The sequence below is a fragment of the Vidua chalybeata genome, chromosome 9 (genome assembly GCF_026979565.1).
Source record: "Vidua chalybeata isolate OUT-0048 chromosome 9, bVidCha1 merged haplotype, whole genome shotgun sequence".
Taxonomy (NCBI): domain Eukaryota; kingdom Metazoa; phylum Chordata; class Aves; order Passeriformes; family Viduidae; genus Vidua; species Vidua chalybeata.
The window spans coordinates 12,595,836-12,619,628 of NC_071538.1; the positions used below are offsets into that span (position 1 = coordinate 12,595,836).

At 42.1% G+C, this 23,793-nt stretch overlaps 1 protein-coding gene across 2 annotated transcripts in view; it reads left to right on the top strand.

Annotated features, from left to right (window-relative positions):
* Positions 1-23,793, top strand: part of TRABD2B (TraB domain containing 2B) — a 261,641-nt gene that overhangs the window by 131,087 nt on the left and 106,761 nt on the right. For both annotated transcript variants that reach the window (XM_053951106.1, XM_053951105.1), the window contains one exon: positions 11,292-11,438. In XM_053951106.1, coding sequence (XP_053807081.1) covers positions 11,292-11,438 — 147 coding nt within the window. The remainder of the gene's footprint in view (positions 1-11,291; positions 11,439-23,793) is intronic.

A 23,793-nucleotide genomic window follows, 5' to 3' on the forward strand; every position in this document is an offset into this window, starting at 1 on the left:
CCCTTCTGTCCTGAGGTAGAGTAGTGGAATGAAGCCTCTGAGCTCCAGCCCCACTGTCATGATTGTGCAAAAGGCTGTTATCCATCCATATTATTCCAGGGCAAGAGCAAAGACATTTGCTTTTGGGAATTGCTTTTTCTCCCTTTGGGGTCTTCAGGACTTGTCTGAGCTGTGTCCTCATGTTCAATGCCTTCAGTGGCAATAGGATTTCTGGGAATCTTCCTGGTGAAGTGCAGCTGGAGAGGGAAAAACCTGCTGGACATTTATGGAGTGTTTCAGGGGTTGGCAGCATGTAAGTGCTTAGTTGTGGGTGTATTTACAGAGCATCAGCATTAAACAGGCAAGGAAAAAGAGGAGAGGGGGAAAGAAGGAGTTTATTTGGCTCAAATTCTGAGAGTGCATGTGAGGAGTGAGGAGATACAGCTAAAGGGGCAGAAGGTGAATCTGAGGCAGATCTTTGTCAGGTATTCTCTCTGCTGCTTATGTGCATAAAACAGAATGGTGCCTAAAAACAGGATTAATTACTCTTTTTGCTATTTGTTTATTTGAGGAAATATCCCACCTTCAGTAATATATGAAGCTGTGCAAAGAATATTCTTCTACATCCTTTCTTAGTTGGAAGAAAAAAGAAAATGGAAGTGTTACTTGAATGAAGTGCTTTCTTCAGAATTTGCCAACTTAAAGAAATGTTTTGCAGTAGCATCGGGTTCCTGGCTCTAGCCAGGAGATGAAGAATCTGAGAACACTCTCCCTGGTTCTTTAGCAGCATATCCTCACTGGTAGCTGATTTCATAGGTGTTCTCTGACTGGAGTAGAGACTGTTTAGGCTAGGCTTAAAAAACCTTCAAGCAAAAAGATCTTTTAGTTCCAATGATAATAAAAATATAATTATAGTTATCTTTCAAGAGACAGCTATAACCTCCCATAATTCATAAACAGGAGCATTAGATTGAGGAAACCAATATATAGTAGAAATTAAAGTGTCTGAATTTATCATTCTGACTTTGAAAGCTAACAGAGAAGCTTGTTGCGAATAATTAATTTTATAATTTTCTTCTGGCTTGGCAACTTGACTGTGAATAGATTGCGGTTTCCTTGAAGCTATTTGTTAGCTGAATTTATTTGCTGAATAATTGATGTAAATATCTCAGTGAATAGTAAGAAGTAATTATTCTTGGCCTCTGCTTAATTTGAAGGCAAGTGCTTGGCTGCAAGTAGATGATATTAGAAATTTGAGCTGCTGTGATTTGATGGGTAGGTCACCTTCTTTCCGTGGCTAACTGAATTTGGAGTAATTTTTATGTAGACTGTACCAGGGCTGCAACACTCGGGAGGGGAGCACCAGTTTCAGCCATTTTCATGCTTTGATGCAGCAAAATGCATCTGGGAGAGCTCTGGGAGAGAGAGGCAGCATGAGGGGTTAGCAGTGCACTGCCCATCACCTGTGCTTTACAAGGTCTGCACTGGAACCCTGACCCTGAGGATATAACTGGATTCCCAGGAGGAAAGAGAGGCTCTCCTGGTAAGGCCACCCAGGGACCTCTGTGCCCTGTAACAGCTGGCACAGATCGGGTCCCATCATCTGTCCTGGTTAAGGGCATAGTTTGCTCCAGGTGGGGAAGACCCAAAGAGAGCAGCTGCCAGATCAAGCTCTGTGTTTCTTAAGAGACACGGGGTACTCCATGCCTGGTCACTGTGTACCCCAATGGCAGAAAAATCTTGCATAATAAAATTATTTCATATTGAGATAATGCTAAGCTAAAGGAAAAAACAATGTTCAAAACAAGTGCTTCTCCCTGATGAGTTCAGCTCCCTGCTTCCTCTTAAGTTTTCCTTATACTGTTTTAAATTGTAATTTCTATTTTTTTTTCCACTTTCCCTGCTGGACCTCATGAAGATTCAGCCTCCTTCAGGCTTAGGAAACATTCCCTTTTCTACAGCTGTTAACTCAGTGGTGCTCAGGTGGAAACTAGAAAGCTGAGACAGTTGTTGCCCCAAAGTGTTTGTCCTTGGCCAGAAGTTGCAGCTCCATCTGGTTCCCTGGAAAGTGCTCCCCTTCCTGATGGACTGTGATTTATTCTCCAGGATAGTCACATATTGAAATTGGCACCTGCTTGTGCTGATACCCCAGGCTGGGAGTTGGAAATTCAGGACAGAAAGATCCGTGTCCCCTCCAGCCATTCCTGCTGCAGGAGCAGTTTGGAAAGGGGCCGTGCTGGCGTCGGGAGGTGTTAAGCTGGGATGGCTGAAGGAGTTAATCTGCTGCCTCACTGTAATATAATAGAAAGAAAAACATGCCTGTGGGGCTAGTCCATTTTACTATGTAGCTTCAGCTGGTAATTAAAAAGCAACAGTTCAAAATTAAGCAGTAATATGAATAAACCCCAAATTAAATATACCCAGGACAGGTTGCATTTTTCAGTGGGTGGATGCTTAGCATATCATGAAAGTAGACTTTTTAAAAAAAATGTCTCAGGCTGGGTGTCTAAAGATGGGAGTTCCCCAAACCACCCAAAATCTTTGCTTTTCTCCATGAGGGTGCCCCTTTCATTGCAGCTCACTCGTCACTGGGGCCAACTGGTCCGTTCCACTCAGGGCATGTTCCCACATTCCTTCTGTTACAGTGGAGACAAAAAAAGAAAAATCGAAACCCCAGAAGGGCCCAGTTACAATTTTACTTGTGAGCCGAGCGCAAACATGGTTTCAGGTTCTTGGGAAGGATTTCATGTGCCCCCTCTGAAGGTGAAGGGACAATGTGCCCATTTAAGGTGGAGAAAAGTGATCGTGGGCGCTGCCCTCTGGGCATCCTGCCAGGCGTCCATTTGGGAGTGAAATTGCTGGGCAAAGCAGCAGGCTGAGAGCTCCTCTCTGCATAGAGCAGGCAGATGGCTGCTCTTCAGAAAAGTGGTGCAACCAAGCACAGGGATAATTTTGAGGTGAAGGCATGGGGAGCAGGGAGGTGGGTGGGAAGGAGTGATAGGAGAAGAGGTATTTTCATCCACAAGGTCCCCAACTGGCAGATTTCCAGAAGATGGGAAGTGTTGTCTGAGAAAAGTTCACGCTCTGCTCACCTCATTTCTTACATGCTTTCCCAAAGTATCTGCTACCAGACACTTTTGGGGATGTTGGGCTTATCTGAGCTGACTGTACTTGTTTCAATGACACCTTTGAGCAACGTGCTGCAGACGCTGCGGCACCTCTGCTGGAACACCGCTCTTCTCCAGAAACCCTCCTCACAAACTTCCAGTGCTCACAGAGCTCTTGTGTTATGTGGGGGGTGTGTGGGGGTGAGTTTCCTGACACTGAGACAGCATTTGGGCTCTCTGAATACAGGGGGTTTGCTCTTGACTAGTAAGTCGTGAGATACCCCAGAACAGGAATGACAAAGTGGAGCTGGAGTCCAAGCAAGGCTTGCTGGGGTGGTGGCACAGGGGAAATGGTGGGGCCCCAGAGGTGCGCAGGAGCCAGGCTGGCAGCCAGCCCAGGGCAGCACCAGATGGGCAGCACCAGATAGGCAGCAGGGCCCTGTCCAGGTTGTCCCACTGGAACACTGCCTGCTTTGTCTGGGTGAGAAATGTCCCTGCCGCCTTCTGTGCCTGTGGGTTTCACATGATCCAGGGCTGCTGCTTTACACATCCAGTCTCACAGAGTCACTCTCCTTTCTCTTTGTGGAGTGGGTCCATTCACACCAACTGAGCCCTCCAGCCTTTTGCCCTCACAATGATATTTCTGATACCTTTTATGGGTTGTTTAAAATCAAACCCAGTTGCCAGCTACTTGGTCCTGGAAGACCTGTTACTGCCTTGCCACAAATTAACATGAAGGGTGTAAGGAAAGAAGCTGGAGCAATTTACACCATCATGTCTGACTTGGTTAAAACTAATACAGGATTTTTAAGTTACTGGTCAGCATTTTGTTGTCTACTATGTCCTTTCTTTAATTCACATAACTGACTGAATAGCTGAGGTGAGTTCTAGGAAGGAGGAATATGCTTTAGAACCACTCTGAGTTCAACCATCCTTCAAGAAGGAAGAGTGCTCTCTCATGCCAGAAGTATGAGCTGATCTTACTGAGTGTTTACTTTTTTGTTTACAAGACCTAAGACTCCAGTGCAGAAGTCTAAACAGTGACACTTGGACCTGCAAGCCATCACTGCTGGGCAGGGTGTTGGTTACAGGAACTGGTTGCACTTCATTATAAAACCACTTGCAGAACTAGACTGCTCAGAGTGTAACTCATTTGGTGAAAATATTTAACCTTTTAGATAGATTTACTCATCAAAGTTAATCTGCTGAGTTTAGCACAGCTGAGAAACAAGACTGATGCAGAAGTACTGGATGCAAGTAAATCCTGCATACAAAATCCACAAAAGTCCTTCATTTATATTGCAAATTTAACAGAAGTAATTCTGTCTCTTCCAGAGGTTCAGTTCTGATTAAAATGCAAATCTGTCTTCCCGTTGTTTCTTAATTTATTTCCTAAGCTTGAATGTGGGCATTGACCAAAGCAGAGTTACCCCACAGAGTTGCTGCTCACTCACACTGTGACTGGTTGGACATCAAGCTGAGTTACTGGCAAAAGAGACCCTGCTGATGATGTGGTTAGGGCATTGAAACATCCTTCCATCAGTGTAGTGGTTCACAAAAGGGAAAAGGATGGAAATTCCATATCAAAGCTTTTTCCCTCATCCCTTCTTCTATGTTAATCTGGACTCTAAGTACCTTTAGCAAGTAACTGAGGTCACTGCCACTAGAAGAAAAGTTTTCAGATCTTACCCTCATTCCAGTACTGCCTTGCTGCAGCTGCTGCTGACTTTAGGTTACATACTTAAGACCTTTTTTTGAGTTTTATTGACCTATTTTGAGTGGGTGTGGTATTTATAGTGTATTATAGTATAAGTTTTAAAAGTGCTTTCGGGACAGAAATTAATTCCACATCTTTGTTCTCTTAATGACCTTGTGCAAGAGAAGACACGCATCTAAGAGCCCAAACTGTTGCTGTCTTGCCTGTTCTATCACATAACCCACCAAACCCCCAAAGTGCTGCTCTCCAGGGTCTCACTGAACCTGGTGCCTGCCCCAGCCCTACTGAAGCCAGGAACTTAGAGCAGAAGCAGTAGTGTAGTAGGGTCAGCCCAGGGAATGTCATCAACCAGGAGACTCCTTTTCTGGCTTAGGGAACTTAAGGCTGAGAGAATGGGGTTCTCATGCACTCTGCAGTGTAAGATGTCTAGAAATTTTCTGTTGGTTTTTGATTCAATCAAAACACAGCAAAAATCCAAAATTTTTTCCTGGGCAAGTTTATTGTGGGATCTCTGCATAAGGAGAGAAAACAGGAGGCTAAAGTCAAGGTGTTGGAGTCAACTTCAGCTGGAGCTTTGGGTATATAGGGCTGAAAACTGGGGCCTGAATGTTCCTGCAGCTTTCTTAGCATCAAGAAAACCAACCTTAGTCCAGTGGCTGGACATCACTAGCGTGACTGCTCTGCCCTGGGCCGTACCCCTGTGTCACTGTCATGGCTGAGCCCTAGGATGGGTGGTGGTTTGGGGTTTCTCCAGGCACCTCAGTCAGATTCAAACTGGTTTATTAAACTGGTTAATTGGCAGTTTGAAAGGGAGGGGGAAATCAAGGTCCCTAGGTCTCCCTGGTCAGTGCCAAGCCGCAGACTGTTAACTACTCCTGCCTTTCAGAAGCAATAACTGCGGATTTGGGGAACATATGGAACTAACTAGCCGAAAGGCTTTTATGAGCAGCTTTAACAGGGAGCACGGTTTGTGAGTAGAAATTCCAGTGGATGAGTTAATAGTTTCACTTTCCTTAGCTGTCCCTTTATAGGAAAAACAACAACAAAGCTGGGCACGTTCCTCCCACAGCCCCAGCTGTACAATGTGCCAATGCATCCAGGATTTCGTTTGGACACTGGGGGAGTCCTTTAGTAGGTCCCCCAGGGCCTGTTTTTCCAGAGCTATTTCCTGATGCTGACCTCATTAGGTGAGTTTCACAGCTCACTAATTCCTAGCAATAGCACAAGAGATTCAAGGAAAGGGGAAACCCATCTTCTGGAAACCAATGGAACTGAACAGATTTGGGCAAGCACTTTTATTGCTTTTCATTAATCTGGAAAATCAGGGACTTGCATTTTTCTTTCTTATATTTTTTCTTTCCCCAAGTAACTATTTTGACCTTAAACTGTATATTTGATTTTCTGTTTGATCACAGATTAGGATAACTAAGAAAGGAGAACTCCTGCAGAACTGTATATCTCAATATTTATGTTGCAGTTTGTTTTGAACCAAGTAGGAGAGTGGGTATTTCTTTTCTGGAATTGTAGTTTTGGCACTGACAGGATATAGTCACTCAAACACTTCCAGTAATGCTTATTTAGTGTTTGCATTGTGGTGGCATGTGTCCAAAAGAGAGAGCAAAGGAAAACAATAAGTTGCCTGCTCAAAAGCTGACATAGTGTGAAATTTAAGTACTTGTTTTTGTGGTATTGTTATTAATCATGGGTCTGTGCAGGGGTCATCCTGTAATTCCAGCTACCGGAGTCCTGTGAATGCAGAGCTTGGCCTGAGAGTTTTCCTAGGGTTGCCTTTCATCTTCAAGTCTCCTGTATAGCAAACACACCAGAAGAACACAGCTCCAATTTGTCTTAAGCTTAACAAGAAATGTGTTTCTTGTGTTGTAATTCCTGAATTTGTTGTCTGTTTTATTAGCAATATATTTCATAGGAAGGTTTGGGACCACTCAAGCATTTTATCTGTGAATAAGGTTCCCTTGCCTTATTTTACAGCTGCTTATTAGGTGTTCCCACAAAGCTGTGGTGGGTTTTTTTTTTGTTTGTTTTTTTTTTGGCTTTTTTTTTCTTTTTGTTTTTTTTTTGTTTGTTTGTTTGTTTGTTTTTTTCCATTGTGGCATTATTTGGGGCTTTAGTTAGAAAAATTGAAGAGATGGATCTGGCAACCCTTCCACTTGATTCCACATGTGGATAGGTCCACCTGTTCATGGCTGACGTAACCAGGAATGATGATGTATTTGATGAGGGTTAGCTTGGGTTTTGTTTTCTGGGCCTTCCTATGCTCTTCAGCTAGAGACAAATGTCCAGAACATGGATAAGGCAAAATCTCTCTGGCACAGAGGCTGTGATTTCTCCTTAGCTATCACATGCAGCACTAGCATGGTGCTGTGGAGCCTTCAGATGCCCAGTTTGAAGCTGCTGGCCCAGCACATTAAAACACAGTAGGTATGTGAGTGGTTGTGGGAGTACCTTGGAACAAATGGCATTTTCATCTAGCTTTTCTCCCAAGTTCAATGAAGAAAATTATTTCTTCTAGAAAGGCTGGAGTGTTCCTAAGCCCAATCCAAATACACATTTATAATTACTTCTCCCTCTTTAAAAAGTTGGCAGTGGTTCTCGAGATCTGTTTCTGTAGATTAGATTTACTTCCCTAAAAACCAACTCTCATTAAATTATCACATAAAATCAAACCTCCAACCTCACCAATGTGTTTGCAGAACAATATTCAAACTGTCCCAAGGACAACTGCTGATACCAACACTTCTGGGCAGTGCCAACCTCAAGACCTTAGGACCCACTGCAGTTGTGTCTGCTTGCTTTATGTGTGGTTTGGAGGTTTTATAATCCTTTATCTTTTTGAAGGTGAAAGTTAAGCACCATAAACATTCAAGTTGATTTATATGGGAGGTTTGCTTTTGTAACCCATTCCTTCTGTTCTTGTGTGACTCCTGGCTCTGCAATCCAGAAGCACAGAGAGGGGGAATACTGTGTGAGTGTCAAGGTGATCAGTAAAGCTGTTAGCGAAGGTCTTCACTGGTTCAGACCCTTTTTCTTGAGAGGTCCAAAGGCTGTGCAAAACAATTCCAAAAATGTCTGGACCAGGGTCCCTGGGACTGCATAGGACTAGTGGGACCCACTCCCACTGACAGTAAAACAGGACTGCCCTGAGGGCTGAACTGGTGTCTCCAAATAAAATCTCTGTGCTAGGGGAATGACAACACCCAGATTAAAAGGTTGGTCAGTCACAAGCGATGCACAGACAGAGACAAATGTGCAAAAATGTCTTCAAAGCACACCAGAGTGAGGACCATAAATTGTGTGAATAAAAATGCACTTCCCGAGAGCCAAAGTCATAACTTCCCATTGCTTCCCAGAACAAATCCCGTCTGCTCTGTTTATTAGGTGGGACTGTGTATAGGCAGTCACTCTAAGTGTGTTTATTTTGAACTCATCAGTTGTTCAGTAATCTCAGGCAGCTCTGGGAGATTTAACTCAGATAGAGGATTAGGCTGGAGGTCGCGGGGTCAGTGATATTAAGATAGAGAGCAGGGAAGGAAACAGCATTTTTGTGGCATTATCAGAACAGTAAGGAAAAATAAATTCGGATTTTAAGCTGGCTTTAACCTGACTCTGAAGGAAATGGTCTACAAATCCAGCCAGAAAGCAGGCGACTATGATGAGACCCTGCTTCTCTTTAAATTTGTTTTGAGCCACCCAACCAAAATCCATGGTAGTTATGGCTTGATTAAGCAAGACTTCTCTAGAAATTGGTTAGTTACATATCCAGGTGTTTAAGTTTCTGATTTTAACTTTCCTCCTAAAATAAAATCTCTGGATTAGCTTTTGGGGCAGAAGTTAGAACCCAGTGCTGAGCTCCCCACAGTGACAGCAGCATGCTGGATGGGTTCAGCTGGTGACCAGCATCACCTCTAGGTCCCAAAGCTGCTCAGAGACAGAAAGCAGGGAAATGAATGTCCTGGCACCAATGAAATCATGGGGGGCCATCTGCCAAAAACTGCAAAATAATTCATTCTCTCTCATTTGGAATCTTTAGTGTCTTGTAAGACGTGAAGTTGTATGGTGAACTTCTCTGCAGGCTGATTTTTAGGAACCCATAGACAATTTTCTTCAAGATCTCTAACCCGCTGTAAATATGACTGAAATAATGTAATAGGCTCCAAACTTATTCAGAGGAGAAAGACACACAGCATTAATGCACAGGACTGGTTTCTTCAGAATAACAAAAAAATGAAAAAAAAAAAAAAAGGAGGAAGGGGGGGAAAGCATTGGGAGTAAAGTAAGTAAGGATTTGTTTATTGCCTTCTTAATATTTTATCATAAAACACAAGGGCTTGCCTCAGGGCTTGTTGGTGGTTTGTATATGTGTGTGTGCCTGTGTGTATACATATTTTTGTATATAAAAATCCGGTAACATCCATTGTTTAAAAAATCAAAAATGAGGAGGATTTTGCTAAAAGCATTTTGGGAAAACCTCTGCTTTCATTTTTCCTGTCAATGTTTTTCTAAGCTTTTATTTTTATTAGTCAAAATGTTTAGAATCCCCAGGAAATCCTGGGATGAACCATTTCCTCTTTGAGCTGTAGCCCTTAGGGGAAAAAGAAAAAGCTCAGATCCTTTCAAACATTAGAAATTTTTCAAACTGTGTTTTTTGCATGTTTTTTAAATTAGAGAAAAACTAAGTTAGGAAGATGCTTACCTTCAAGCTGTGGTCCTGGGAAAGCTTGATCTCTTTGTAGAAAAGCCTGAAGAGACCCTTAGATCTGGGCAAGGAAATCTTTTAGGCTTGGCTCCTAATGGGGAACCGATTGCCAAATTGAGGTATAACAGGTTCAGTTGAAAGACCATCTTTTTTTTTTTTTAAAGTAAATTAAAAACTAGGATTTGCTTTTTCTCAACCCAATTTGTGTATGTTAGTTAGCATGTAACAGCTTTTTATTGAGGCTGTTAGTGCCCTGAAGATCCTTTGTTATTATTAATATTACTAACACTATCAATGTTATTATTAATAATTAAATATCCGATACTCATTTTTTATATACATGAGATTTTGCAACTTCCTCTCCTTCGCCTTCAGATAAACTTCAATGGGAATCATAATTTTAAACTAAAAACTTCCATCCTGCAAATACATATGTAAATTGCTGATTTTAAACTCCTCTCGGGTTCACTCCTTGAAGTGGGTTCAGTTGCGAAAATTTAAGAAGGTAAGAATTCAGGTCCCAGACTGGAGCTCAGCGGGGATTACCTTGCCCAGATTTTGAGATGATTGTTATTCTCTGGGAAGGATGGGGAACTGCTGTTATAAATGAGAAAAGCTTAAAAAGTGGTGAAATATGAGACTGAGGGGTGCAGGAGTCTTTTCATGAAAAATGTCACATCAATATAATTCTTCAGAAGTCTGAATTCACAGTCAACACATTCCACTTTATTTTAGGAAAAGTGTGTTTGTTTATTTATATAGTTCATGACAAAAGTATTCACTGCTGTTCTTCTGATTTATTCATCTACTTTTTATCAAGTTTCTTCAGAAGGTTCTAGGAAAGCAGAACATGTAAATGGTGGTTATTGAACCACCAAGTATGTATTACTCCCACAGTCTGCCACAAATCTAAAAAGAATTTTGGTAGTACATATGAAATTTAGTGATCCTTTTTTTATTTGATTTTATTTGTTCTTATGTTGGAGAGGCGTGGGGGTTTCTTTGTGGTGGGGGGCTTTTGATTTGTTTGCTTGGGTTTTTTTAGGCTTTGTTTGGTAATTCAAGGGAAATAAATCTAGTATTTAAGGACTTTTTTTTTGGTTATCCAAAATTACACAGTCAATAGTGCTTCTGCTTTTTTGTTTTTTTTTCAGGTTTGGGATGAGGATACTGGACCAGTCTGTTGGGACAGTGTTACAAATCTATATCTCTGTTCTCACTTTGCAAATGGGTGGGTGAAGGAGGAAAGACAAAAGGAGGGAGACTAATAATGAATTTCCCAAAGTATCTGTTATTACAAGCGTGTCCAAAGTTCCAATACAACACCTTTGACTTCAGAAGTTCAGATGATTTTGATTTTTTTTTTTCTCAAAAACCTGTCATCTGAGTTTGGGCTTTGGATTTAAACTAGGGTACAGGAAACAGTCAGAGGCACTAGAAGTTTCCTCATTTAGGGGAGTTTCCATTCCAGTGTCTGTCATGAAGCAAATTAACCAGCACAGAGAGCCCAAGAGTTCTGAGACTGTGACCTCTGAGCAATATGTATCTGTTGTGAAGTTGTACTCTGTGGAGAATATTATAGGGTCTTGCACCTGAATGCTTTTCCATTTGGGAATGCCTAAAGACCATCCCTTGTTACTGTGGGCTAGAATGGATAAAGGGAATAGACATCAGCTGCAGGAAAGTCTTTCAAAGTTTTGTCCTTTAGTCCTTGTTGTTTTGATTCATGCTATCTTTAACTTTTTCTCTCTTTTTCCTGCCTTTGTTTCTGCAGGTGCTGTTTGCTCTAAACCAAACTCTGCTCCAACACGAAAGCCTTCGAGCAGGGAGTTTGCAGGCCCCCTACACCACTGAGGATCTCATCAAGCACTACAACTGTGGAGACCTGAATGCTGTGATATTCAACCATGACACTTCTCAGGTGAGCAGAATTGTTCCAGATGGGCCAGAGAATTGAGGAAAAATCAGCTGCTTTAATAGCAATATCCCAGTCATCACTTCATATTCTGATCCCTCTTTCCCCTCTTCCTTTCAATGCCCTGTGTTTTCTTTCCACACGTGCCTCATTTGCCTGGTGAGAGAGTGGAATTTCCCTGGTTTTGCTCAGGCTCTGGGGAATCATAGAATGGTTTAGGTTCAAAAAGACCTCCAAGATCATTGATTTAACTGCTAAGCCAGCACTGCCAAGTCCACAGCTAAACCGTGTGTCCAAGCACCACATCCACACATCTTTTAAATACCTCCAGAGATGGTGACTCCAACACTTCCCTGAGCAGCCTGTTCCAATGCTTGACAGCCCTTTTGATGAATAAATTTTTCCTAATGTCCAATCCAAACCTCCCCTAGTGCCACTTGAGGCTGTTTCCTCTTGTCCTATTGCTTGTTACTATGAACAAGGAATGGACTGCCTGGAAAACTTCCCTAGGGATATTCTTGAAAAAAGGTGAATTCTGGATGTTTGGGGCTGTAAAATGCAAATTCCTCATTAAGGGTGGAGGGAGAATCTTTGTAATGTTTGAGCATATATATGAAGAGGAAGTGGACCTTACGTAAATACTCTTTAAAGTAAATAACCTCTCAAACATCATAATTCAATAATTCTGTGTGTGTCTCAGACATCCCTTCAGTCTCTGTTTATCTTAGTTATCCAAAGCTATCAAAAATAAAAACTCTCAAGGGAGCAGAAATCTGCTTTCCAGACCAGTTTGATGCTTCATGGCAAACTGAGATTCCTCTTTCTCCTTTCCAGTTAATTCTGTGAAAACTTGGTCTTTGGATGTCATCTCCAACATTTTTTTGGGGATCAATATTCCCAGATTCCAGTTTCAGGTGCAGTGACTCACTTGGGGCAAACCTGTGCAAATTTGACAGCCACACATTGTATGTGTCTTGCCAGTGAAAGGATTAAATCGTGATAGCAGTCCACCATGAGCAAGTGCAAATCAAGGAGAGCTATGTGGTTTCCAAAGAGAACTGAGATGGGGTAAGCCAAGTCTGTGGATTGGGTCAGAAGCTCTGTGGGTCACAGAACAGCTGGGCAAGCAAGTAGGGCCCCAACATGGGATAAAACCCCTTTGGTGTCCCAGTTAACTTGGTCCTAGAAGATGAAGCATTGTTTTAGTGTGGCTGAGCAGGACATACCAGGGTGGTTAACATGGCAAAACACTGAAACACAAGAGTGTGTCATACCAAAGCTGCCAGAGCTGTTCATTCTGTCAGCTTTGCACTTAAAAGTAAGGGGAGAAAGCAACTTGGGTAGGAATATGTCTTTAAAGATGGGGAATAAGAGTTGGAAAAGGTAGAGAGCTCATGACTTTTGAGGATCCTGGAGAAGTCAGTGGTTGTAACTATTCCTGAAATGTTGAGGCACAGCACACATGCTAAACAAGGAATTAACAAGCAAGATGTAGTGGAATATTTGCCACAGATGCTATGAAAGGACTGCTAGTAGTCAAACCCATGAAGACAGTCCTGGTGTCTGAATGTCCTGTGTCACCTTTTAATCTCCACCAGTGTAATTTCTCCTAATAAGTAAAGCCTTTATCCCTAAGATGTTGTGGTCTTTCATAGCAGTTGCATGGACTCACAGACACCTCTGATTTATTGATACATTGTCCTATAACAGACCTGTGGGTTAGACTTGAGAGGAACTGTTTGCTGTAAAACTTCTTTATTCCTGCAAATTATGGGATTAAGTGTGAGTTTCAAAACAGTGTTAAAGACAGAAGAAAAATCCAACAACCAGTCAGAGTTCAAGCCCTGGTGTTAGTCATGGTCCCAGAGTGCATGCAGTTGATGGAGATTATAACGCTTACAGGCCATGGAAAATTAAAATCCCTCTATGTATACTGGTCCCTGCAGAACTCTAAATATTGTGCAGAACTGTTGGGTAAAGAGTTTTTTGTTTGGTAGTGTTTTTATAAACCAGCTCTATACCATTTATTTTAGCAGCAAGCAGAACAAAATAGAAAATTAAAACATAAAATAAACTCCCTATTCAAGTCAGGTTTTGCAGTTGGGGTCATTCCAAAGTTTGTTCTCTGTGGTTTTTTGCAAGGATGAAAGACTCTGTCTGTCATGGAGAGTTTTGCCATTTGGTTACCAAATTAGATTAGCCTGACTCAGATATTACACATGAAAGATCCCCCGTGGGATCTCTCTCTGGAGACATTAAATGCAGGCACAGGGATTTATCATGTGCTGAGTCTGTTGCAGTTCAGGGTAGGTACCCATGCCAGTCTTGGGACAAGAGTGCCACAGTGATTTTAGAGGGTGTGTCTCTTCTTCCATGATATCCAGCTGCTGGCCCAGCTCTTTAGAGGTCTGATAAGAGTTGAAGCTGGTACTGTTACCACAACCTTGTAATACCCAATAGAATGGAACGAAAGATCAGGAATGGGGTTGTAAGAATCAACACCTATGTGAATGCTGGAGGCCAGAGAATTCAGCTCCATCTGGGGCAACTCAGGAGAGCTGCAAAAGGATGTGACTCAGTCTTTGAGGACTAATTTGGGATGCTGTTTTAAGGTTATTCATGCCTGCTTGTCCCTTGAAGGTTATCAGGAACTGCAGAATAAAGGTAAACTGTCCATCAGTTGGCTCAGTTCAGAGCTGATGGTTCAGGTGGCTGTAATGGACTGGGAAGGAGGGGACAAGGTCACTGTGGGGACAGTGGCAGGGAGAGTATTTATGTGGGTGCAGTAACTTCCTAAAAGCCTCCAGTGTGACTTTTCAGAGATGAAGCAGCTTCAGTAGCTGTCTGCAAGATGCTCAGGTGCCTTTAGTGCAAAAATCATCTTGAAGCAGAAAGGACCAGAAGAGGAAATACCAGCACTGTTGACCTGACATGTTACAGATAAGTTCCTTGAGCCTCCTCAGCCTCCCCAAGAGAGTTTGGGAAGTGTGATGTTTCCTGCACATTCCTGAGTCCTGAAGCATTTGGGAGGAGAGGGCAGAGTCCTTCTGGGACCAAGACTGTGCTAAGGGGGTGCACAGACGGATGGTGCTGGCAGGAAAGGTGCAGGGAAAGGTATTTCCTAGTCCAAACCAGGTTTTAGGTCAGAAGACAGCTCCTTTGTCACCCATGGTAGGGACAGGACCACCCCAGGGAGACGCTGCTCACCTTGGGCTTGGGAAGTGCAGCTTGGCCAGGGTGCCCAGAAGGAAGGGGTGTGAGCAGGGCCCCATGTCCCTGACTCTTTCCTTTCCCAGAACCATCAGCCCTGATGAGAGCAGAGGAATAAACAAATCCTTCTGAGTTTCAGTGGGTTTTTAAAATTTTATTTTAATTAAGAACAGTGAAAGAGGAAACACCTCTGCTTTCCTGTGGTTATACTACATTCATAATTCCTCTCCCTCTACATTTTTTAATCTTTGTTTGCAAGCAGCATTTTATCAAGTGTAAAAACCCTTATTTAAACTTAGTAAAATTTTATGGGGGGGGGTGGAATTTAGTAAGTTAGACTATGACCCAAAAGTGCAGGAGGAAACATCTCTCTTTTTTCAGTAGCCTTCTTTAAACACTTGATTCTCTTGTGACTTTTGCAATCAAGAGGCTTATGTTGAGGCTCCTGGGCAGAGTCAAAATGATACCAAAGAGAAAGTATTCTAAGCTAAAGATAGGATGAGTGTATTTTCTGCTCTTTCTCCAGACTATTTTTCCCCTCGAAGAATTCAGTTTCTTTCTCTGCTCTTGTAAATGTTCCCTAAAAGGAAAAATGGATTGGATTGGATTGGATTGGATTGGATTGGATTGGATTGGATCAGTAGTTTTAACTTCTGTATTCTGTCTGAAGCTCTCACTAGGGAATTGAGGTCAGTGTGTTCAGAAGTATTAAAATGCAAAAAATCTGTTAGTTCAAAATTAGAAAATTATCTGTCTCCAGATGATACTTTTTTACCTGAGACAGCTAAGAAATTGCCTAGTGACCCAAAGCCTCCATGGAGAAAAAATAGGGTGCAGAACAATTTATTGTTTATTGTGTCGGGTTTTTTGCACCAGTTACGTCCTGTGGTCAGTTTTGAGCTATTCAGTTTTTAAGGACAGTTCTGTAAAGCAAATTCATCTTTGCCAGCATTGAATTAGCTTGTTCTATGTTTCCTTGTACCCCTATGTACTCTTTATTAGGAGGAAAATTGAAAATCCAAGGCTTAGATTTTTGTCCTTCACCCTTTCCCAAAAATTGTGGCTGTTGTCTCAGGTGTTATCTCTCATTGTCTGTCCCCAGCCATTCTCCTGACCTGAGGAGAGGCTCCTGTCCCAGGAGAAGATGGTTTATCCTCTCTCATTGCTGATCTGGCATGTCAGAGACCTGCAGCTTTGCTGATCACTTTGTAGACAATTTCTACTGGCCCAACTACCCAAGTTTCATACTTATTATCTGCGTGTCCCATTTAGGGTAAACAGCATAGGGCAAGAGTCATATCTGACACTTCCAAAGCATCTTTCATCCAGGAAGCCTATATGGTTTGTGAGTTAGATTGTATTGAGAGCCCACTGAAGTAATGGAGAATATTTCCATGCCTTCAGCAGGCTTTGTATTCACCCAGCAGGCTGAGCCATCACTGGATATCAAAGTGCATAAATCAACTGAGTGACTAACCCATTTTCAGGCTTTGTGCTCAGCTCAGCATAAAGATCTTCTCATTGACAGCAGGTGTAAGGTCTTGGCTTCATCCTACATGGTTAAACAAGCTGTGCAGGGAAGTTGTTTGGTGGTCACCACAGCTTACAGACAGCTCTCAATCCCTTTCACGTGCTGTGCCGCCTCCTTCAAGCTGTGTCCATCAGAATCAGCCAAGCTTTTTGGATATCTTACTCGAATGATTCCATCCATATCTCAAGTTGTCTCTGCAGTTTGGAATGCCATGGGTGGATTTAGATAGTGAGTGTTGCCTTCTGAAAAGCACATGATGATCTTGATAACATGACATTAGAGAGTCATAAACTAAGTCCATGTCAGTATCAGCCTCCCTAAACTAAAGAAGAAAATGTTTAGTGCCTCACTTCACAAGACATTTGCTGTTTATAAATCACCAGGTTGTGTTGCATACTTGTTTAAAAATGTTATCATTCTTTGCTGAAACCTGTCCTTTAAAATTTAAGGGTCCTGATAATTCTAATTACATCATTAACTTACCCCATTGTCATTTTGGATAAAATACAACTGGATTTCTGGCTCACTTCTCAAATCAATGAGAACTATCTGTGGAATGCTCCAACTTCAGTAACTGCAGGAACACACAGCTGAGACCATTAGGTAGAGTGTTGAATGACAAGCAGACTTAATTTGTCCAAGGAATGGAGTTTTATCTAGGGCAGAGGAAGATAAATCCATGAACTGAAGGCACAGCTATTGTAACGCAATGCTCTGGAAGCATCTTATCGTTCTCAGCCGTAACAAAGTGCAGGCAAACTGGCACAGCCTCTCGTTCTTCCAGGGAAAATGATTGTGGGCTTTCCAGAAAAGCCAGTGCAAGGCTGTCTCCAGCACCAGGGGAGCCATCCCACGAGTTTCCCATTGTGGGTAGAGGCAGAGGGTCAGTCACACTTCAGGAGTGTTTGTCAGGAGGACGCTGATGGCAGTCCTGATGCCAGGTGACACGAGTGCTCAGTGCTGCCTGTGCCCACAGCCAGCAGAGCCTGTCCCCCACCTTCTGCTCTCTGGAGAGGCTGCTGCAGAGGAGCTGCCTTCCCATAGCCCAGAAGAGCTCTTGCTCTGCCATGGTGGGATCATAATTTCTCTCCACTTACACCTGAGTTACAGCTCCGTGTTTTGGTACACTGGGAGCATTTGGAAGTGAACAAAAAAACAGGAGTGTAGCCAAAATTTTCAGAGTCTAATTTTCATATTATGTCAGAACAGGATTCCAGATTGGAGCAATATTGTATTTTGGCTTATGTGTTTCAGAAAATTGGTTGCAGATCCAGATTGAGAGTGAAGTGTACTTGTTGATGACAGTGCTGGGGAAAACATTGCAGAGATTGTTTTTTTATTAATAATCTGGAACATGCCCAAATAATTTTCATGCTACAGGTTTTGAAAATAGGTTGTTCTTGCTTGAAAATTTTCATGACATCTTTGCATTTGGAGTTGTTTCACCTTGGAAGTTCTTTCCATCCTCTTTCCATGAAGAAAGCAATGTGAGAGAAAAGAGAGTCATGGAGAAATTGGAACAAGACATTAAAAAGCTAAGATTTTTCTTTCAGACTGCTACATTATTAGAAAAATAACATATTCACCTACAGAAAAGGGCTGATTTACATTAAAACATTTAGGCATTGTTGACTATCTGTATTTATTAGTACAGGAATAGACTATAAATGTGTATGAAGGAGTGACTGGTAAAAAATATTTGGAGTTGAAGGTGCTGCTTTCTGTGCTGTGTTGTACATTTGCTGTAAAGCATTTACTTTCCCTTCATTTTAAAGAGCTGGTTTATGAAGTGTTTTTTGGAAATACTTGTTAAAGAGAAATGAAAAAGACTTGTTGGTATTTTAAATAGTATCTTGTTGGTTGAATGGACAAAGTGCTTTTTCTTTCTTCTTGTTTTATCTAGAAGTTATATTTGCTCCTCATTATGATTGTGAGGAAGAGAAAAGTGGGATAAGGGGGCAGCTTGGTTGGCTTGGCAGGCCTTGGCAGGATTAGTGTTAAGACATTATTGAATAGACCATGTTCTTGGGTACCCTGGACACAACATTTCCTCACCTGACACTGTTGGTGTGCATTACCAAATGGTGAATGCCATAGATTTGGTATCTCCAGTGTAAACTGGTTGAGCTCTCTGATGGTGACTTCAGACCTAGATCTTCTAAACCCAAAGACTTGTAGAGCTCTTCCAGCTTGGATGCAAAGAAATCCATTTCAGAGGTATCTTAATCTGAATTATTCCTTATTTTTCTCCTCACTGGTCCTTGTTCCACTTCTAAAAGCTTTCTTGGAGATGTTCTCCATCTTTTCATCTGGTACTAGACCTCTCAAGTAACCCTATCTTAAAGAAAGTTAAAATCAGTTCAAGGGCTATAATCCAGTTTGTTTCAGATGCCAGCATAACTAGAAAGCTGGTTGGACTGGGAGAAGCCTGGACTTTCTCTAGGACCAAACAGGAAGGCAGAGTCACCTCTGCAGTGCACTCCCTTGAGGGTCAGCTCCAGAGGTCCCATGTCCAGCCCAGCTGCTGTGGTGTTATGAACCAGATTTCTGCTCCTTGCTAAGTTATGTGATATTGCACAAATCATATATTTTGGATCAGACTTCCCTCAGGTTAAAATAATATTGCAAATTTCACATACACATTAGAACTTTTCCTGGAATCTCACTAAACAGGGATGGAAAGAAACTTATTGAAGAGCCCTGAACAATACATATTCAAGACAAACCTGAGTGTGTACCCTCTACTAACCAACTGTTTTCCCACTGTGTAAAAGAAGACAAAATGAAAAATACTTTTGGAAAAAGAATTGCAGTTCTTTAATAAAGCAACCCCAAACCCAAACCTTCTGGCCCCATTTTTTTCACTTTATTGCCCTGCTTTGCTCTTTGATCAGTGTCTTTCCTTGGGTGTCATGGCAATATAATAGGTGATGGTTTTAGTGTCTGAACAGAAAAAAAAATATTCTTTGTCAAAGAAAAGAAAGCATTTGGAAGGGAAATAGAAAAACTTGAACTTTTCCATATGTTTGCAAGCTCATGAAAGCTGGCCTCAAAAAAATCCCAACATTAAAAGGGTTTTAAGTGTGGCAGGAGTATCATTAGGTTGTTAAAATTTACCCTCCCCTCCGAAACCCCCAAACCTTTATTTGCATACACTGCAGGCTTGTCATCCTTAGTCAATTAATGAGCAGGTCCCTGTAATCTGGTCCTAAATATACTCCACAGAGCTGGGTGAAGCTTGCAGAAAGGGGGACGGGATCATTGTTCTGACTCTGTTTTGTTAAGACTTCTTTAATCAAAACATTCATTCAGATAGAGAGGCCGGCTGCATATTTTGGCATCGCGACCAAGGGGGAGCAGGGACGGGGTTGGGGTGGGGAGGGAGGCCTTGGAGGAGGGGTTGATGTTGCTTGCTTCTTCTTTTCCTTTTTTTTCCCAAGTGCTTGGAAAGCAGCTATTTAACTGGTGTGGAAAAACAAATAGAAAACATACATGGAGGTCATGACTTCTCAGGGATTTGTTGAAAGTCTTTTTTAACAGGGATAGAAATATCACCCTCCCAAGCTGTGAGTGTGCGAGATGCACAGCCCATCCTTGTGACCTTTTTTTTTTTTTTTTTAACATGGTTTCTTTTGGCCCAAATGGACAGAGGAGGTAAAACTAGGCAGAACACACAGCTGTTGTTTGGCCAGGTGCCACCTGGAAGAAGATGGGTTTGGTGCTCCCAGGGAGGGTGTCCATGCAGATGCAGCGAGGGCTGAAACTGCAGATACAGGGGTGTCCAAGGGCTGCAGCCCACCCTGCCTGCAGGCAGCTTTGCACTCAGGCCAGCAATGACTCCTACAGCTTTTTTGTCACCTGCAGAGCTGGTTTTTAAAAGTATCGTTCACTGTCTATAGAGACTTCACCGGAATTCAGCCTGTTCTTCCCCTCCACGTCTTCTCATATTTGTAATTTTCCTGCATTTACAAGTTTTGATGCTCCAGTGGCCCCTAGATCTGAGGTAGCCACTTTGAAACTCAAAGACCTCTATTTTCACACTCAAGATACCATGGCGTGCTGAGGGGTATCCCACTAGCTTTAAATCAGAGAGGCCAGTTACAGAAATCTCACTAACCCAAAATGTGATATAACTGCAACATCTATGGACCATGAGCACTGCTGGGAGGTGGGCAGGGATTAGCTCATGGCCAGAAGTGGCTCCCCAGAGTTGGTCCCAAGAAATGTTCTTGCTTGTGTTCCTCACTTCCCTTCAAGCAAAAAGTATTTTTGCCTTTTTCCTCCCTCCAACTCTGGAAAAGGGAAAGAAAAGATGGAACTGAACTTTACTTCAAACATGAAATACTCCTTTTACAGTCCACTCAGACTTCTAATATATTACTTTAAATTTTAGTGCTTAAGAGAAAGTCATAATGGGTTAATCACATGCTCAAACTGGAGACTGTTCCTTCCTGGTTTCCGTTTTCCATAACAAGCTGGAAGCTTATCTTCCTGGCAGCTGCCAACTTTGGGCTTTGGATTAAATCAGTTTAACCTGACACTCCCTCCTTGGCCATTGCTGGTCTCCCTCATGAAGGAAGCTTGGGAGTGCTGGAGGAAAACCAGTTGAGTTGGCAGCATCTTTTGCTTTTGTGGCAGCCACGTCCTCCTTGTGGAGATACTTGTTCTCACAGCCCATTCACTTTGCACTATTTCAATCCTTCCTATCAGAGGCTGCAGTAAGAGGATATTGTTCTCCCAGATGCCAGAAGGGTCCATAAATCAGAGGAAAACAGGTGTCTTCCAAGTCCAGAGCAGTATATTTTGCATCCCTGCAGTAAAAGCCACAATGCCTTGTCAAGGATGGTTAACAGGAGGGTGTCCTCCCTTCATAAAGGAATGATAACTGGATCTCAGATGTCAGCCTGTGACCCAGGAAGGGCTGGTGTGAATTTAGGGCCATTTGGTTTGCTGGAGGAGCCAGTGGGTGTTGGGATGCTGTTCTGGCTCCCTGGCAGCCCCCATAAGCCGCCTGTCAGCTCATGAGATCCTTATCTTTCATAGTGCTGTCAACTGTATAAAGGTTCCTGACCTGCATGGTGCAGGGAAAATCCTTCAAAGCTGGATCCCTTACTTGTCTTCTGGCCTCTGCCCACATAAAGCTCATAAACCAGAAGACTAATAAAGAGAACCCAATCTTTATCGTGTTTTAAAAAAATTAATGTAGCTGGGAACAACTCCCTGCTCACAACTGGAGATAAGGATTACGAGTGTGGAGGCGGAGCTGTCTTGTCAGGGAGGGATGGATGGGGTTTGTATTGAGGTGCTGGACTGGAACTCTGGAAGCTGATGGCCAGCTCCTTGTCTTGCCATAGTTGTCCCTTTGACCCTGGGTGTGCTGCCTTCTGTTTTCTCTATTTAGCTGTGAACCCTCTGGGGAGAGAAGGAGAAATAAGGAAATAAGGCATTTGTTTTATTAAGAGATGCCCCTGCAACTGTCGGTGATGATGCTGTACATGCAGGAGTCTGGAGTTTGGATATTTCTCAGGAGATGAGGCTGGAAATCCTTGAGTCATCTTCTGATTAGTACAGTGGGAGAGAGGAGTTTCAAAAGCCTAGAGGATTGACCAAGATACAGGAAGATAATTGCTGAAGAGGTTTTAGGTTCACTGTGTGTTTCATGGCAGGGGCTGGCATCCCATTTCCCTTTCTCAGCTTCCTCTTCTCCATCTGCAAGTAGAATTATGGTTGAAGATCACCTCTGCCCACAAGCAGGTGAGGAAAGGCACACAGCTCTTTATACCATTGTTGGTAATATTGGTTTTTTTGATTGACATAATATTAGCATTTGAATGCACATTCCAGAAATACACTCTCATCACTGGAACAGAACGAGGCTAAACAAGGTTATCAGAGGACTGGGAAATGTAGTGCATAGGAGTAGGAATGATAACACTGTTATTCCACATATGATAGTGATTTGATACTGGACTGAGTCTAGAGCAGTTCCACTGTAGCCAATAAATCCAAAGTAGGAAAAAAAATGTAATCAAAGATGATGGTGCTTATGTGTGTCCAAAAAAAATTATTTGCACATAGATGTTCACAACTTTGGCATTGTGCCTCTGCCCAGAATATTTGTCCAAATATTAAAAAATAGTAAATTTAAAAAATGGACTTTTAATGTAGTCCTGTGTCCATGAATTTTCAGCTGAACTTTGGCAGTAAGCCCTAAATGTGATAAAATACTCCACACCAAAATATTTTGCTTTTCTTTTTTTTTTTTTTCTGTCTTTTCTTTCTCTCTGTCTCTACAGACAAAGCTGAAAGCATAGCATTGATCTTGAGTTATGGCTGATGCATTTTTCTAAGCTAAAGTATCTTGTTAGCTCTTATGCTAATGATTGCAGCAGAATCCAAGCCTCTGTGGAAATTAATGTGAAGAGAGGTTACTGCTGAGCATCATGTTGGACTTTGGATCTTCCTTTGGGTCCCTCCAGAGCCAGACTGAGCCAGTGCCTTGTATGTAACATCAAGGTAGAAAGTCTTGCTGTCCCCGTTTTACAGATGGACTTTTGAGACACAGGAGGAATAAAGCCAAATGCTTCAAAGACACTTAGTGGAGGTTAAGTGCTGAGTTTCCTTTGAAGGTTTAAACCCAAATGACATGCTTGTGATCATGTAAGAGATTTGTATCACCCATGGGAGCAGAACCATTTTTTCAGGGTAGTGTCATAACCACTCCACAATCCTTCCTCTTTCTTCTCCCTAAAGCTCCCACTGACTTCAAAGGTGAAGAATTATGGCCCACATCCCGCAGCACTGTGAGCTCAGACGTGTGTACAGGGCTTTATCCACACATATATTCCATCAGGGATACTGACTCAAGTGTAACTACACAGACAGTGGGAAGGGGAAGAAATTTTTGCAAAGCTGGGATTTCTTTTTTATTCTCATAGTCCCTTTCTTTAACCTTAAAAGTTTGACTGAGAAATGCAGGGTGTACCTAATGACTGAGTTTGTGGTCCATCTGTACTGTCTGTAGGAAAGCTGTAACCTAAAGGAAATGGGAATAGAAAAAAGGAGGAATGCTACCTTATTAAAAAAAAATCAAAATATTCTTTATTTTGAATGCCTCAGTGAGACACATTATTGAGTTTCCACTAGAATTATATATAAATATGAGTTGGTTGGGTTCTCAGAAAACTGCACACCTTGCAGAGACTGGATGTAAAGAATCTATCTATCTCTTGTCATGTGTAACCACTAGAAGTGAGCACACCCCAGGTGATGCATTTTTCTGCTGATCCAGCTGTTACACTCTTAGGTGAACAGCAAAATTAGAAGTTTGGATTTTTCAACATCAACATTGTACATTTAAATACTGGTAGCAATATTCAGATATTATTAGCTTAGTCCCTCACCAGGGGCACAGCAAAAGTTTCATCCATTCACTCTCAGGTCAAAAACAACAGATTCATATCATTAAAACGTTAATTTTTTCACAGAATGAAAACAAAATAAAAGTAGAAGGGGGAAGGTGCATCCTTTTGGTGCATATTTAGCCCATCCTTTAAAAATAACAGGTCTTCTCTTTTCCAAAAAAAAAAACCCCAAACTTAAATTCTGGCTCCAGTTAAG